Genomic DNA, 13,947 nt, shown 5'->3' on the forward strand with positions numbered 1-13,947 from the left:
ACTCAAGAAAACGCAAAGAAGAACTTGTTATTGCCCAAAATCCCCAATGACCTAAAGCACACATAACACAGAGCACAAGGACAGGAAAGCTTTGCAAAGGCAGTTAAATAGAAGTATTTTAAATGTTTTTATTCTGCAGTAGCTTCATGAGGCACAGTCCGGATCCATTGTGGAAGGTTCCATATATGTGGGAAAGGTTTTCCAAAAGGATTCAGCTGTCCCTTTCCAAATCCTAATTCAAAGTTCCATGTTGCAAAACAACATCATCCAAGAACGGAGATATTTTCAAATCTAACCAACACCCAGGCAGCGCCTCAATTCTCTATTGTGACATTTTGATATTGAGGCAGCAAAAGCACAAAAGAATTTCATAAAGTGAAGCTTAGAATCACAGGATGGTTTGGGCTGCAAGGGACCTTAAAGATAATCAAGTCCCACCCCCCTGCCGTGACAGGGACACTTTCCCATCCCAGATTGCTCCAAGCCCTGTCCAACCTGGCCTTGGGCACTGCCAGGGATCCAGGGGCAGCCACAGCTGCTCTGGGCACCCTGTGCCAGGGCCTCACCACTCTCACAGCCAGGAATTTCTTCCCAATTTCCCATCTAACCCTGCCTCTGGCAGTGGAAAACCGCTGCACCTTGCTCTGAAGAAATCAAAGCAGGAAGCCGGGCTGTGGCAAAGCCAGAGAGATGCAGGTTATCCCAGGAGTGGATGGGTCTGGAGGCTCAACCCCCACTTCCAAGTAATTCCAGTCAATGTCTTAACAGCAAACTCCCATAAACACATAACAAGCATAAACACAATCCATTTGATGCAGGAGAGCATCCACATCTGAGAGGCAACACGTGGGATTCTCTGCGGAGAATTCTCTGCCCAGCCTCCTGGGGACGTGTGCTGTCATTATTGCCAGGATTATTTCCACTCCCAGTGCTTGGGGAAGGTTCAGGCGTAGCTGTGCTTACAGCCCAAACGCAGCTCCGTGCTCTGCTATCCACGTTAAATAAACATGGATGGGGAGGATGAGCCCATCTGTGCCTGTCTCCTTTTTGCCTTGAGCTTCACGAGCTGCCAACACCAGGAATTCCACTACCGTTTGTAAATCCAGTGTCAGGGAGGGAATGAGCATCTTCTGGGCAAAAACAACATTAAAATAATAGGGTACACACTCAAACAGCTTCTGCAGAACAACACAGCCCAGCAGGGAACTGGATTTTCCAAAACGAGGTATGATAATGGATAGAAAGCATTTGTAAGCTCTAACACCAATCTTTTTATCAAGATTTAAAACTAACAGACTGCCTTGGTGTGAGAGGAGCATCCTACAAATTTCTAGCAGAGCCAAATTTAACAAGAAATCCTCTTCCTTCCTCAGACTCTTTTACTGACACTGTGGCAGTATAAATACATTAGAGCTTTGAAAGAAAACTAGCACAGGAACATTGCTCTTCCTACGCCCAGATCCATCCTTGGAGTTTGAAAATGGAGCCGTTAATGTATTCCAAACTCAGTAATAATGAAAAATAACCCCAAAACCCAGCACTCAGAAGAGGCTCTGCGAGCCGTATTTCACTCCCCACGTGCGAGTGAATTACGTGTGAGAACAGAGGTGTTTGTACGCACAAATCCCTCTAAAATGGATACAAACAACAACAACAACAAAAAGGCCCGGCTTTACACTGCAGCCATTCTCCGTAATCCCTTTCCCCTCTGTTTCCCCGTTTGCAAATTGCTGCTGGAACACCTTTAAATCAAGGCCTAAAGCCGTGTGGTTGCTCGTTCTTTACAGTCAGCTGGGGTTAATAAAACTCATCACACGCAGCCCGGCGCTGGCGAGGAGCCCTAACTCATCCCCAGAGCTGCCTCCCGTGGTTTAATAGCTCCACGAGGTGCGGGGAAAGCTGGAAGGAGGCTGGAAAACAGCGGTTTAAACAACAAAAAAAAAAGCAACATTTCTGACTCTCCACCTCCCCCTGCAGGAAAATTAGCCAAGGATAGATGAAAGACTTCAAAATTGTAGCTTAAATCTGATTTATACTCTAGGGCGCGGGGAAAAAAGGGCATTTTCTCTTGCTGCTTTGCACTGCGTAAATCTCATGGAGCTGCTTGCTCAGATTTGTGGTTTCTTTGTGATTTAAGGCATTTACAGTTCTGAGTTACTTCAAAGAAGGATGGTTCCATTTATGAAATAAATACACTGATTATTCAATTAATTTGCCATATAAATAGAATAATTTTATTCAATTATTTGTTTTCTACTACGTGCTGCTCAAGTTCAACCTTAAGGTGAAGTGGGATGATCTGTCAATAAACAGAGGCTGGTGAGATATCACTGTGCAGTCCTGAATCCATCTGGGGGGGATGAGATTTACACACATTAACCCAAGCACATGATCCTGATCATTACTCCATAAAAAGTGAAATTCAGGCCTGATAATGCTCGATTCAAGTCAAAAATTTGATTCAAACAAACAACACTGGAGAGAAATTTAGTAACCAATGCCTTTAAAAAGAAATTTGAAAAAGTGTGATCTTTCTGAAAAATGAGAACTGAAAGTTTGTTCGCTCTGCACGAGCCGATTTTGACCATCAGCGCTGACTGCTGAGCAGAGATGTGCTCAGAACAGAGGAAAACCTAAAACCAGGGGAAAAAAACCAAAACCAGGCTACTTTCCGTGTTAGTTTTAAGTCCCTGAGGATGCAGGCACCACACTTGGAGATACTCAAGGATGCAAGCCCTGGGCTGACATCCCAACTCCTGTCTTCTCTGTTAAAACCTCTTGTAGGCAAGGTGGAGCCTGAGCTCTCTCTGCGTGTGTGTTTACCAACGCTGCTCCCAGATTTGGGAAGCAGAGCACACCGCTGCAAAGGCGTGGCAATAAAACCCCTTAGGAACAGCAGAGGAGGTCTGAGATACTCGCTGCTGGCTCCTCACTGTCTCCTCCCACAGCAACACTGCGATGGGAAATATTTCCCTCACTGAGTGGCTGCAGGCACTCCCAAAATAACCAGCTTCTCATTAATTCCAGCATCAGGAGCAAAGTAGTTTGGGGATTTCCAGTCTAATCTTTCCTTTGGCTTTAATTCCTATGCTTAGTCTTTTTCTGTCTACAGCGTGAGGTATTTTAGTTGGAAATTGAAACTAAAATCGTTCTGAAGCATTTTTAAGAAAAGCTTTTCCTTTAGAAAGGGAAATAAAATTCCAACATGGAGAGGACCACAGTCCAGCCACGTCAGTCTTTGAAACTTCCAGTCCATTAGGAATAGCACCAAGAACCTGTCCTGGGTTCATCCACTGCTAAAGAATGCTATATTGAAGGAATATGATAAGAACAGAGATATATACACACAAAATATATATAGAAGCTGGTCTTGCAAACATTTCAGTGCTCCCTATGACAAGACCCTATAGTTTGAGTTCTTCCAGCCTCATTGCCTCAGGACGAAGTTTTCCAGGTGGGAAATCCCAGCCTATCCCAGGATGAACCTTTGCCCGTGCCTCTTCACTCTTCCCTACTGCACAAATGTGTTAATGATACAGTCTTTAATTACACAGTCACAGAAGCACACCCTGCCTCCTTCTAATTAGAAGTATAAAAATGAATCACAGGCAGGCAGGGAATAAAATTGTTGAGAATTATGAATAAACCAGTGACTAAATCCCAGGGCTTGCAGAGTGTATAACGCAGCTGGAAGCATCAGCAGTGAGGGGGACAGGCCCTGAGAGGAGTGAATGGAGATATTTCTTATTCAAAAAGCCCTCAGTGAGCTGCTCCTTGCTCAACATGTCCCATCATTCCTGTGCCACTGATGCTGTTGGAGAGCTGGGCTAAATGCAACAGGTGATTATGTCACTAAAGACTCAGCTGCTCCAATTCCAGCTGCACAGACATTGGGAATTCTGACTCTTGAGTGAGCTGCATCCCCCTCCAATGTCTGAAAATATGAGTGACTTGCCTTGGGCTGTTTCCAAGGTAAAGGAGAGGAACAGGCATCCTTAGGAAAGGATTCATCCCAGCACAGGTGGCTGGGAGAGGTCAGGGAATGGCACAGATGCCCTTTTGACTAAGTAAACACGGAGCACGGGTGATCTGCTGAGACTTGTTCTGCATCAGAGACATCTCAGTGCAGAGAGATGAATCCCACCCTTCCTAAATTTGTCACTTACTATTTTTACAGAATTATTTTTAAATTCCCACTAGGAGATGCCATTTTATCTGTATGCAGCACGCCGACAAACTGCAGCTGAAGGCTTTAAAAATCCAAAGAAACTTGCCTGGCACTGAGGACTTTCAAAGAAGCTTCAAAAAATTAATTTACCTGTTTTAAAAGCTGGCACTAAAATGTTCCCTGTTACGCCACCTGCAAAGGATTCCCTGCTCCCGTCAGCACAGATATTAATGTGCACACACAAGAGGGCAGAGCTGTGCTAGCACATTCCCATTTAAATATTACCAGTCCTTTGCAGTGCAGGGATTACTGGGCTGTTATTTTGGGGAGAAGAGGATGGACGAAGTGAAGGATATTATAGAATTTAATTACCCAGAAATGATAATCCATTTTTTAATCTCACTACTCAAAACCAGCAGCTGCATCAGATCCTGAGCATCGCACACAGCACTCGCTGCTCTGCACTTATCGGCGAGATGGAAATACCCAAGTCTCTTACATAAAACAATGATGTAATTACCAACTAATCTCGCTTATTTAGGAACCAATTTCTTCCCACAAGGTTGGGGGTTCAAATGGACTCAAAGATCTTGGCTTGCACGTGGCCAAATGGAAGCGAATGGGCATGGAGAGATAAGGGCTGCATGGGCTCCTGCCGACCACGACATTCCGACTAAGGCCTTTTCTTTCTGACACACTTAGAAGCATTAATTAATTTAACTCAGGGGGTTGTTTTTATCTGGATTTCTCAGGCAGCTGCACTCTTACAAGTTCAAAGGCAGCTTTGAAGCCAGCTCAAAGAATGGGTTTATATTGATTTAAGAGACTGTATCAGAAATTCAGAAATGATCAGCGCTGCAAGTGCACGGAATCGACTCCACGGGGCAGAGAGTTCCTGCTCTTCTGATTAAACACTCATAGCGTCCCTTAAAACATCTGCAGGAGCAGGAGGGATCCCCACTGGTTCATCTGGGCGAGCAGGAGCCGCCCAGAGAGAGACAGGACAGCCAACAAAAGCCACTTAGCTATTTCTGCGTAATCAGAGCATTATTGATTACCTAAGAGCCACATTTTGAGATTGTTTACTGTCACTGGCACTTCCTAACCAGAGCCACCCAACAGGCCAAGCAGTGCACTGCAATATATCCATTGATACTTCTCATTTCATCTCTCTAAATGTTTTGTTAATCAAAAGCCTGCACCATCCAAAACCTGTCACTGGATATTAGGCCAAGCTTGTGGTTGATTAATGGAAAGCAACAAAAGCCAGAGCACTTTGCCAAAGGTCAGAGTTAATTCCTTGCTTCAAACCCTAGAAAAAATATACCTACAAAGCAAAAAATACCCCAATGCCCACGCCTGGGTGAACACCCGATCTCTGCTAATAGTTTTACAGGGTTTTCATTTTGAAAATTATCTACCTTCCTGTGGTAAGTGTAGAGGTGGTTGATGACAATTCAGAATTCTCATTCTTGACAGATTAATGGATTTTTAGGACAAGTTCTTCCCAGTGATTCAAGCGAAATTCATTTTGCTTCAGTGAGTTTATTATACTATGTACATATTTAGGATTCCACCTTGCCATTAAAACACCATCAGTGCACCTCAGAAAGTCTGAGGTCTCATATTCATGTAGAAATCCAAATGCATTTTAAATTGTCCCATTAACCTCTGAACTGTTATTAGACAAACATGAGCTCAGAACTTACTTTCTAAACACTTCTTCCACAATAAAGGGATATAAATTCAAGTTATGTTCCATAAAAATCAACAATACAAGCTGGTAAAAGCACTTCTGCACTCCAGTACTATCAGATCCTAAAAAATTATTTGATTTGCCTGCGTGGGAAAAAAGAAAGTGGGAAGATGGGAGACAGCCTATCTCAATTCCGAACCAGTAAAGCATTTAGCAAGATATCTGATTAATTTAGAATGCAGGAAGGAGATTAAAACCCCACCTCAGCAGGCTGACATTAACTCCTTATCACTACAAGGAACAGAGCTCCCTTTATTCCACCCTCAGTTGCTCGGGGATCGACACAGTCAGAGTTACAGATCTTGATGGAGCAACAAAGGGAATTGATTTTCGGAGCAGCTCTCCCAACAGGGGATAAAGGACAAAATAATGAATGCTACTCCTGTGCCAGCTGCTGAGGGACTATTGTCACCGAGCGTGGCCACGAGATACTTGGAGGGAGCTGCCTCCACCCGTGCTGTTAATTCAGATCATTGTGTGGAGAGATTTCAAACACCATTCCACCAGCACCATCTGCTCCAGAACCTTTAGACCTCCTTCACCCTTGCTGAACGCTCATCCTCTTCCCTCAGAGCTGCAAGCCAGACTCTGCCAAATCCCAACTTTCGGGCTTTGGCAGCCCAACAGCCACATGATGGACCAGCTACTTGACGGGCAAATTCTGCCCCCAAGCTCGGCGTTAGCGTTTTTAGAGCGATACAACCCAGTTACTAAACACTGGTTGTAGGTCCCACCTTCTCTTGGCTCACGGGATCACAGGAGGAAAGCAAGGAACAGTGAGGGGAAGCTACTCAATCCAGGTTCAATAGATCCAGTCGCTGAAAACGCGGCCTTCTGCTTCAAGGCACAAACCTCACGTGTGAGCTTTGTCACTCCGATGAGTTTTGGCAAATTTGAGACTCCGTTCTCAGAAACACACATTTAATACCTCACTCCTGCCCAGTACAAACACGGACAAGCTGAATGCTGAATGCAGCACTGTGATGGTTAACACAGGGCCTCAGCAATGACTTGGTCCCACTCTGCTACACCTGTGTGCATCCACATCATCCAATATTGCTCCATTTGGGCAGGAATTTTGCCCACGCCAAATTGTTCATATGGTCTCTTGCATTTCACAGACCTGTTTGTGCTAATGTTGAGTTTAGGATCTCTCTTGCCAGAGAAAAGACAGACACTGAAGCTTTATCCTGCTTGAAAACACATTGCAAATATACAAAGGCAATTTGCTGCAACAAAAAGTGACCATTCAACGTTTAAAATGTCAGTTTAAAATTAAGTTTAGCAGCACTCTTCTGTTCAAACAGCACAGATGTAGCCTGGCTCCTAAAGTTCATCGTAATTCTCCTCAGCTAAACTAAAATGGGATGAGATATTTAATTAAGATGTTCTACAAATACTCTATTAAAAAACCCCAGCTGTCATGGGGATAAAGATGCTGCTCTTTCCTGCCAAATTCCACAAAAACATATCCAACATCCCTTCGTTCTCCTTCCTCCTCTTTTCCATGCCCCCAGTCCCCCACCCACACACAGAGGACACTGTTACATCACTCCAAGTACAAATCTTTTTGCTGCCCTCATTTCCCAGAGATTAATGATCAGGCAGCTCAAATCAGCTTTCCCCGCTGCACTGAAGTCAAATATTAAATGGCAAAGCCCAAAAGCTTTGAAGGCATTTCAGTCAGAACGACCCGAGGTGTGCCAGGCACTGGAGATGCCTCAATTTACCTTAAAGGACAGAAAAGAGAATTACAAAAGTCACATGCTAGAGGATTTTTTTTTTTTTTTTTAATCATCCTTGTTTACTTGGAGTCAAGGGTTGTGTCAGTATGAAAGGGAGATCCAGAGCCACAAATAAATGGGATTTGCACAAGGAGGCAGAGCAGGGTGGGGGTAAGGGAGGATGAGGAGATGGGAGTCGTAACCTTTATAGGAAAGGATAGAGATGAAATGGCTCACCAGGGAGCCCATCAGTGCCTCCATGGAAGTCAGCCTAATTGCCTCAAAGTAACCAATTTAGAGTAATTTCAGAGCAATCCTTGCTCTGAAAGACTTGAGGGTCAAGATAAAAGTAAATTTGAGAGTTATTTTTACTTGCATGCAGGCCTGAAGCAGCAGCAATCTTCTCCTCAGCTCTGGGCAAGCTTCCAAAGAGGCCTGGGCTTGTGTCGAGACCTCAAGCCTCATCTCCAGGACTGCCATACTCTGGTCAAGGGCTGGAATTCTCCTACAGGGATTGGGACTAAGCAAAGTGGCTTTTGCAGCTTCCCAAGGCCTACATGCACAGCAAAGAACCCAGTTAGGGAGGATGTCATTGCAGTGCCTTTTACTGCCAGCATTAACCCAAGGCAGTGTCCATCCCAAGGAATACCCAGACAGGCACATCAGGGCAGAACAGGGCCAAAGGATTGTGTTCACCAGCTGAGGTTCCCTGAATGCAAAGGCAAGGGAAAAGGAGGATTGCTTCTGGCACTGGGAGTAAATACTCCTAATTAGAATCTGAACTGATGGGGCTGTCTGCACAGTCAAGAAAGGAGAATCCATCAAAAACCAACCCAAACGCTCAGCTCAGGTAGGCACAAAAGCTCTGCAGTGACCAGTGCTGGAAGGGGAGCAGTGCCACAGAGAAGGAAATACTCATTGTGCGTGTCAGGACAAGTCCTGCCTCAAGAAAGGGGGAAAAGGAGAGGCTGAAGAATTTACCAGATCCCTCAAAAAAAACAGCAGGATTTGGTCAAACATTTTGAACCAACAACAGAAATTGCATCTGCTCCAGTTCGGATTCAACCAAGACTTCCAAACAACAATTTGCACTGAGTGAATTAACACATTTTCAGTATTAAAAAGAAACAACAAACAAAAGCAAAGAAACAATAATTAAACTCAGCCACAACCTGCCTGATTTGATGCCACTTTTACTTCAAAAACTGGAACATGTGACGTAAAAAAAAACCTCACAAGATACAATGTTTGCATGATTATTTCCAGAGCAAGACCTCATTCTGAAGGACCCAAAACAAACCCTTTATTATTTGAGAGGATAAATGAGTATCAGACTCATTAACAGCCCCATAAGTACATACACAATAAAATAAACAGTCTCACAGATTATAAGCAAACATGATACAGGCTGTGGCTATGGAAAGCCAGCCAGGAACAGCACTGAGCTTGCAGAGACCCTGGAAAAATATTAGCACTCAGCAAATTCCAGTCTAGACAGTCTCCTCTTTTCCCAAAGGACATTTATTTCCTCCTAGACAGCTGCAAACACTATAGAAGAAACCTTAAAACCAACCTGCCCAAGAAACACAATCATATCTTCAAACAAACCTTTTTTAGGACGGGGTTTTGTTGGCTCTGTAGCCGCGGGCGATGAAGAAACCTGAAAAGACAGAAGGCAGGAGTAGTAAATATACCAGGCAAGGTTTGTTGAAGCTCTGTTCCAGAAAATAATCAGAAAGGACAACTGGCAAATCCCAAAGGAGGGCATAAAAATAGCAGCATTGCTGCTGGACAAACTCTGCCCTGCCAAGCAAGGCAGAAATTTCTGTTCCACAGCTCGACTAAATAAACACCCTCACTGTGCAGCACATCCCTGTTCGAGGGGTCACCAGAGTCTTGGGAAGTGATCTTTACCTTGCAATAAAAACCCACAAAACAATACTGGAGCATTTAAGAACCTAATTAGAGATCACACAGAAAATAAGTCAAAAACATTTGTCATAAAATATTTACGGAGTTAATTAGGGCAAAGCTGTTCTGGGGGACCACGGACGCAGGACGTGAGCACAGGGAGGTCCCATCACACGGAGGACAGGGAACCTTCCCCAGCAGACACTGTCCATGGAAAATACATTCATTTTATATGATCTTCTTACTTTGCATCAACCATCAAATCTTCACAGAAGAGAAACGGGTTTACACTGGAAAGTATTTTTACTTTTCGTTTTGCTTTTTGAGAAGACACAACACAGGATTTTATACACCTGTGTCACCTCCCCTCTCCTTAACAAAAAATTTTTAAAATCAGAGATTCAGTTGATCTTTGTTCTTTGCAATGGTTTGGGAGCATTTTCTAGTTGCAGCTTTTTTTACTGGAGCTGGGTCAAATCAGAGATGCGGAGATATGAAAAATAACCCAAGACACGCTCTTCCTTTTTTTTTTTTTTTTACTGCTTACTTTTTTGTTTCTTAACAGTTTCTAAAATTTTACTGACTTTTCAGCAAAACTGAGTTGTTATTTCCATGGAATTACCCAACTCCAAGCACTCCATCTTCAGCAGGAATAACCAGCACAAACACCGCACTTTTTTATATATTGCTTTTTTCTTTTTTAATCTGCGCACTCATCATTCCAAGCCCTCTCACTCCGCTCTGTTAAGACTTTCCCGGAGTTTCTCCAACTTCCTCCTCACAGGGGTAACTTTCTAACGATGCTTTTGTCTAGATCATTTCTAAGTACATTGAACACCCCCGGCCTGGCACTGACCCCTGCGAGACTTCACAGCAACCACACTCCACCAGAAAAAAAGATGGAATTATGGAATGGATTGGGATGGAAAGGACCTTAAAGATCATTTCATTCCACCCCTGCCATGGCAGAGACACCTTGCACTGCCCCAGGGTGCTCCATCCAACCTGGCCTCGGGCACTGCCAGGGATCCAGGGGCGGCCACAGCTGCTCTGGGCACCCTGTGCCAGGCTCTGCCCACCCTCACAGGGAACAATTCCCGATTCCCAATATCCCATCCATCCCTGCCCTCTGGCAGTGGAAGCCATTCCCTGTGTCCTGTCCCTCCACTCCTTGTCCCCAGTCCCTCTCCAGCTCCCCTCACGCCCCCTCAGGCCCTGCCAGGGGCTCGGAGCTCTCCCTAAGCCTCCTTTTCTCCCGGCTGCCCAACTTCCTCAGCCGCTCCTTCCCCGTCTCCATTACCCTTCCCCTGTTCCAGCACCTAATAATCGATTATTAACGTTGATTACTTCAGCAAAGGCTGAATTTCCCTCACGTTTTCCACACCAAGTGTGCAGATTAAAAACTAGCTCTTCCAAAGAACTTGCTGCCAACGCCGCCGCCCCTCACTTCCCTTCAGCTCCCCTCACGCCCCGTCCCGTGTCTCGCCCCTCCGGTCCCTTTCGGCCCCCCTCAGCTCTCGCCCCTCACCGTGGCGTCCTGCGGCTCCGCCATGGCTGCGGGCCGGGGTTGCCATGGCGACCGCCGCCACTTCCGGCGCGGCCATGGCGCGCGGGGCACGGCGGGAAGGAGCTGGCGGAGGAGAGCTCCCCCTCCCTCCCTCCCGGCCCCCGCTTAACCTGAAAAACACCCCAGTAACCACAGAAATAATAAAAATGCCCGGCTTTTGGAAGGTTTTATTGGGAACTCCGCGGTGTAGAGGAGGGACGGCCCGGGAAGCGCTCAGCGGCCGCAGCCGCGCTCCCTCCCCGCCCCACAGTAGCAGCAGAGAGGGAGGGTTGGGATGGCGGATTTTGTTTATTTTCCTTTATATTTCCACAGCGTCTGTGGGGATGGTGTCCCGCCAGCCAGGTGATTCACCTGCGAGCGCCTAAAGCCCGGAGGACAGGAATTGCAGCAGGTTCTCCCACAGCACAGGGCTCTGCCATTGTCTTTAGGTTTGCCAACAGCCGTCGGGATTGAGGACGCCACAGCCCGCGCTTCCTTTGGCGTGGAGCGCCCGCATCCTCGGCCTGATCCTTTCGGGGAACACGGAGCGAAAACCCAACGCCTCTGTGCTTGCAGCTGCCCAGCCCACCACGCTCCAGCTTCCAAGGGTTCCGAGGCACGGAGGGAGAATTCCCACCGGGAAGGGCAGGGACGGATAAGGGCAGCTCTGCGCCATCCCACCCCTCCAGCAGCACCGGGAAAAGCACAGGGAAAGCGGCTGCACTCCCTCACGTCTGATTTCCAGGGCAAATAAAGGGAAAAGCAGGCGTACAGGGACAAAACCACATCCCTGGAGCGGTGAGGGAGCCGAAGTGACCCCGCTGCCAGCTGGAAACAGCACCCCGTGTTACAGCCCTGCCTGGGATCTGCCTTTTTTATTTGATCCCGTCACAACTTCCATCCCCTGGAAGCTGGCAGAGCAGCAGGAGGCTTGGAGGACACTTGCCTGGCGAAAAATACCACAGAAGGAATTCCTATACAGGAGTAAATTTAATAAAACCACCACCAATTGTTTACTTTAACATAGCTCTTGTTACAGAAATCATAAAAATGGACTCAGTAGCTAAACTCATTAGTTCTTTCCCCTTTTAATTGAAAAATACTCCGCTGATTTCAGCTTCTACTGCACTAGATGGAGTGTTAAATAGTTGCCAGGACAGGACGCCCAGTGATAGAGCCCAAAACAAACACAAAGACAATTCCATCAGCTTTCCTTTTCAATGTTACGACTCGTTATAATGAAGTGAAAATTAAAACAGCAAGAGAGGGTCCATTTGACAGATGAAAGGGGAAGGGAGAGGAGATCCACAGCCGAAATCTCGCAGGAAGCCTTTGGAGAAGCGGTGCAAAACACCCCTCCTTGTCCTGCCTCGGGATCCAAAACAAACCTCTAAACACACGCACACTCACACTCACACACGCACGCCTCCTCTGGGATCAGAGCACGTGTCCTGCGTGCACCAGTGGGAACAGAGAGCTGGATTTGGGCAGGTAAAGATCTGGGGCCGAAAACAAACCAAGAAAAAGGCAAGGCATCCTGAACCAGAGCTCCAGGAGCTGCGAGGGGCCGCGTCCGTCGCCAGCAATGGATACACACACAGACCTGGGGGAGGCCCTGGACAGAAAGGAACTGCAGGAAGAGGAGAAACCCAACTGCTCTGGAAAAAGCCTTCCAAAAAGAAGAAAAAATAAAATATATATAGATATAGATATATTCACTACACCAGCACACGCTTCCCCCACCCCAGCCCAGGGAAAAAAAACCAAAAAAAACAAAACCAAAACAAAAGAATCAAACTGAAAGAAAATGCACAGCAAATAGACATAATCTTGAAGATTTTTAAAGAATAAATATTTTTTTGTAATTAAACATTATGCAAACACGTGCCACGCTTGCTCTTTGTCCATGCATATGCGCTATATACAACTTTGAAAAATACTGTGTTGTCCTCTTTTTGTTTTAAAAGTCATATACAAAGGTTGGGTTTTTTTTATTTTTTTCCTTGCTGTGTACCCCCCTCCTCCCCTCCCCAGAAATCCTCTTTACAATGAGCCAATCCACATTCATCCGTGTACTTGGGTGGCAGAGAGGAGGAGGGGGGCGGGAGAGCCACCCCCCTTACCAAAGTCCATCAAAATGGCTGGTTTGGACATGAAAAGCAGTGTCAAGAAACTGGTTTAAGTTTCATCTGTACTACACACAGAAAAAGAAAGAGAGAAAAGAAAAAGGAGTCGGCTTGGAGGATGAAGCTACGTTACAAGTTAAAGTTGGAGGGTTTTTTAGTGCGTCTGTCACACTCTTGGCCGCCTAGAATACTGTTGTACAATGTTTATCTACCTTTTTTTTTTATTACAATATAATTTACTTATTTTTTTTCTGTTAACAAAACAGAATCCCGGTACTACAGACCAGCGGTGTAAGAGGCGGAGCAGCGCCCTGGGTGGGTTTTATTGGAATTGCATGAGCACTCTAGGATGGGAAAGGGTTCAGAGTTCATTGCTGCGGGGCCAGGCTCAGTCCTCGATGTACTCCCACAGGTCCTTCTCGTAGCCTTCATGCACGTGCTGCAACAAAACCCTCCGCCGGCTCTCGCAGTATCTGCAGGGGACAGGGACAGCACGGAAAAGGCACGTCAGGAACCACGGCACCGAGTTATCCAAACCGACAGCACGCCTCGCTTCCGAAAGAGGTGATCCCCCGAGAAGGGAGTTTGTATTTACAGCCCATTAACAGTGCTAATTAAGACTGTGGTTGCTCCAGTCACACAGCTCTAGGTCCCTGGCTGGAAAAGCAGCGTGCAAATTTGGAGTTTTTCAGGCAAAAGTATTCCCAGAGCCTCTA

At 46.0% G+C, this 13,947-nt stretch overlaps 2 protein-coding genes across 3 annotated transcripts in view; both read right to left on the bottom strand.

Moving 5' to 3' along the window:
• BBS4 (Bardet-Biedl syndrome 4) overlaps window positions 1-11,166 on the bottom strand; it is a 36,605-nt gene extending 25,439 nt beyond the window's left edge. Inside the window, exons 1-2 of one of the 2 annotated variants that reach the window (XM_040077239.2) lie at window positions 11,088-11,166; window positions 9,257-9,308 (exon numbers count right to left, since the gene is read on the bottom strand). In XM_040077239.2, coding sequence (XP_039933173.1) covers window positions 9,257-9,308; window positions 11,088-11,111 — 76 coding nt within the window. In that variant the 5' untranslated portion in view covers window positions 11,112-11,166. Of the gene's footprint in view, window positions 1-9,256; window positions 9,417-11,087 lie in introns of those variants that run through there. The other variant, XM_040077238.2, reaches the window with a different exon arrangement.
• A 910-nt stretch (window positions 11,167-12,076) lies between these two features.
• ARIH1 (ariadne RBR E3 ubiquitin protein ligase 1) overlaps window positions 12,077-13,947 on the bottom strand; it is a 50,098-nt gene continuing 48,227 nt past the window's right edge. Inside the window, exon 14 of the mRNA XM_040077244.2 lies at window positions 12,077-13,704. Within this exon, the coding sequence (XP_039933178.1) occupies window positions 13,620-13,704 (85 nt within the window). The 3' untranslated portion in view covers window positions 12,077-13,619. The remainder of the gene's footprint in view (window positions 13,705-13,947) is intronic.

This window comes from Hirundo rustica, chromosome 13, assembly GCF_015227805.2.
Source record: "Hirundo rustica isolate bHirRus1 chromosome 13, bHirRus1.pri.v3, whole genome shotgun sequence".
Classification (NCBI taxonomy): Eukaryota; Metazoa; Chordata; class Aves; order Passeriformes; family Hirundinidae; genus Hirundo; species Hirundo rustica.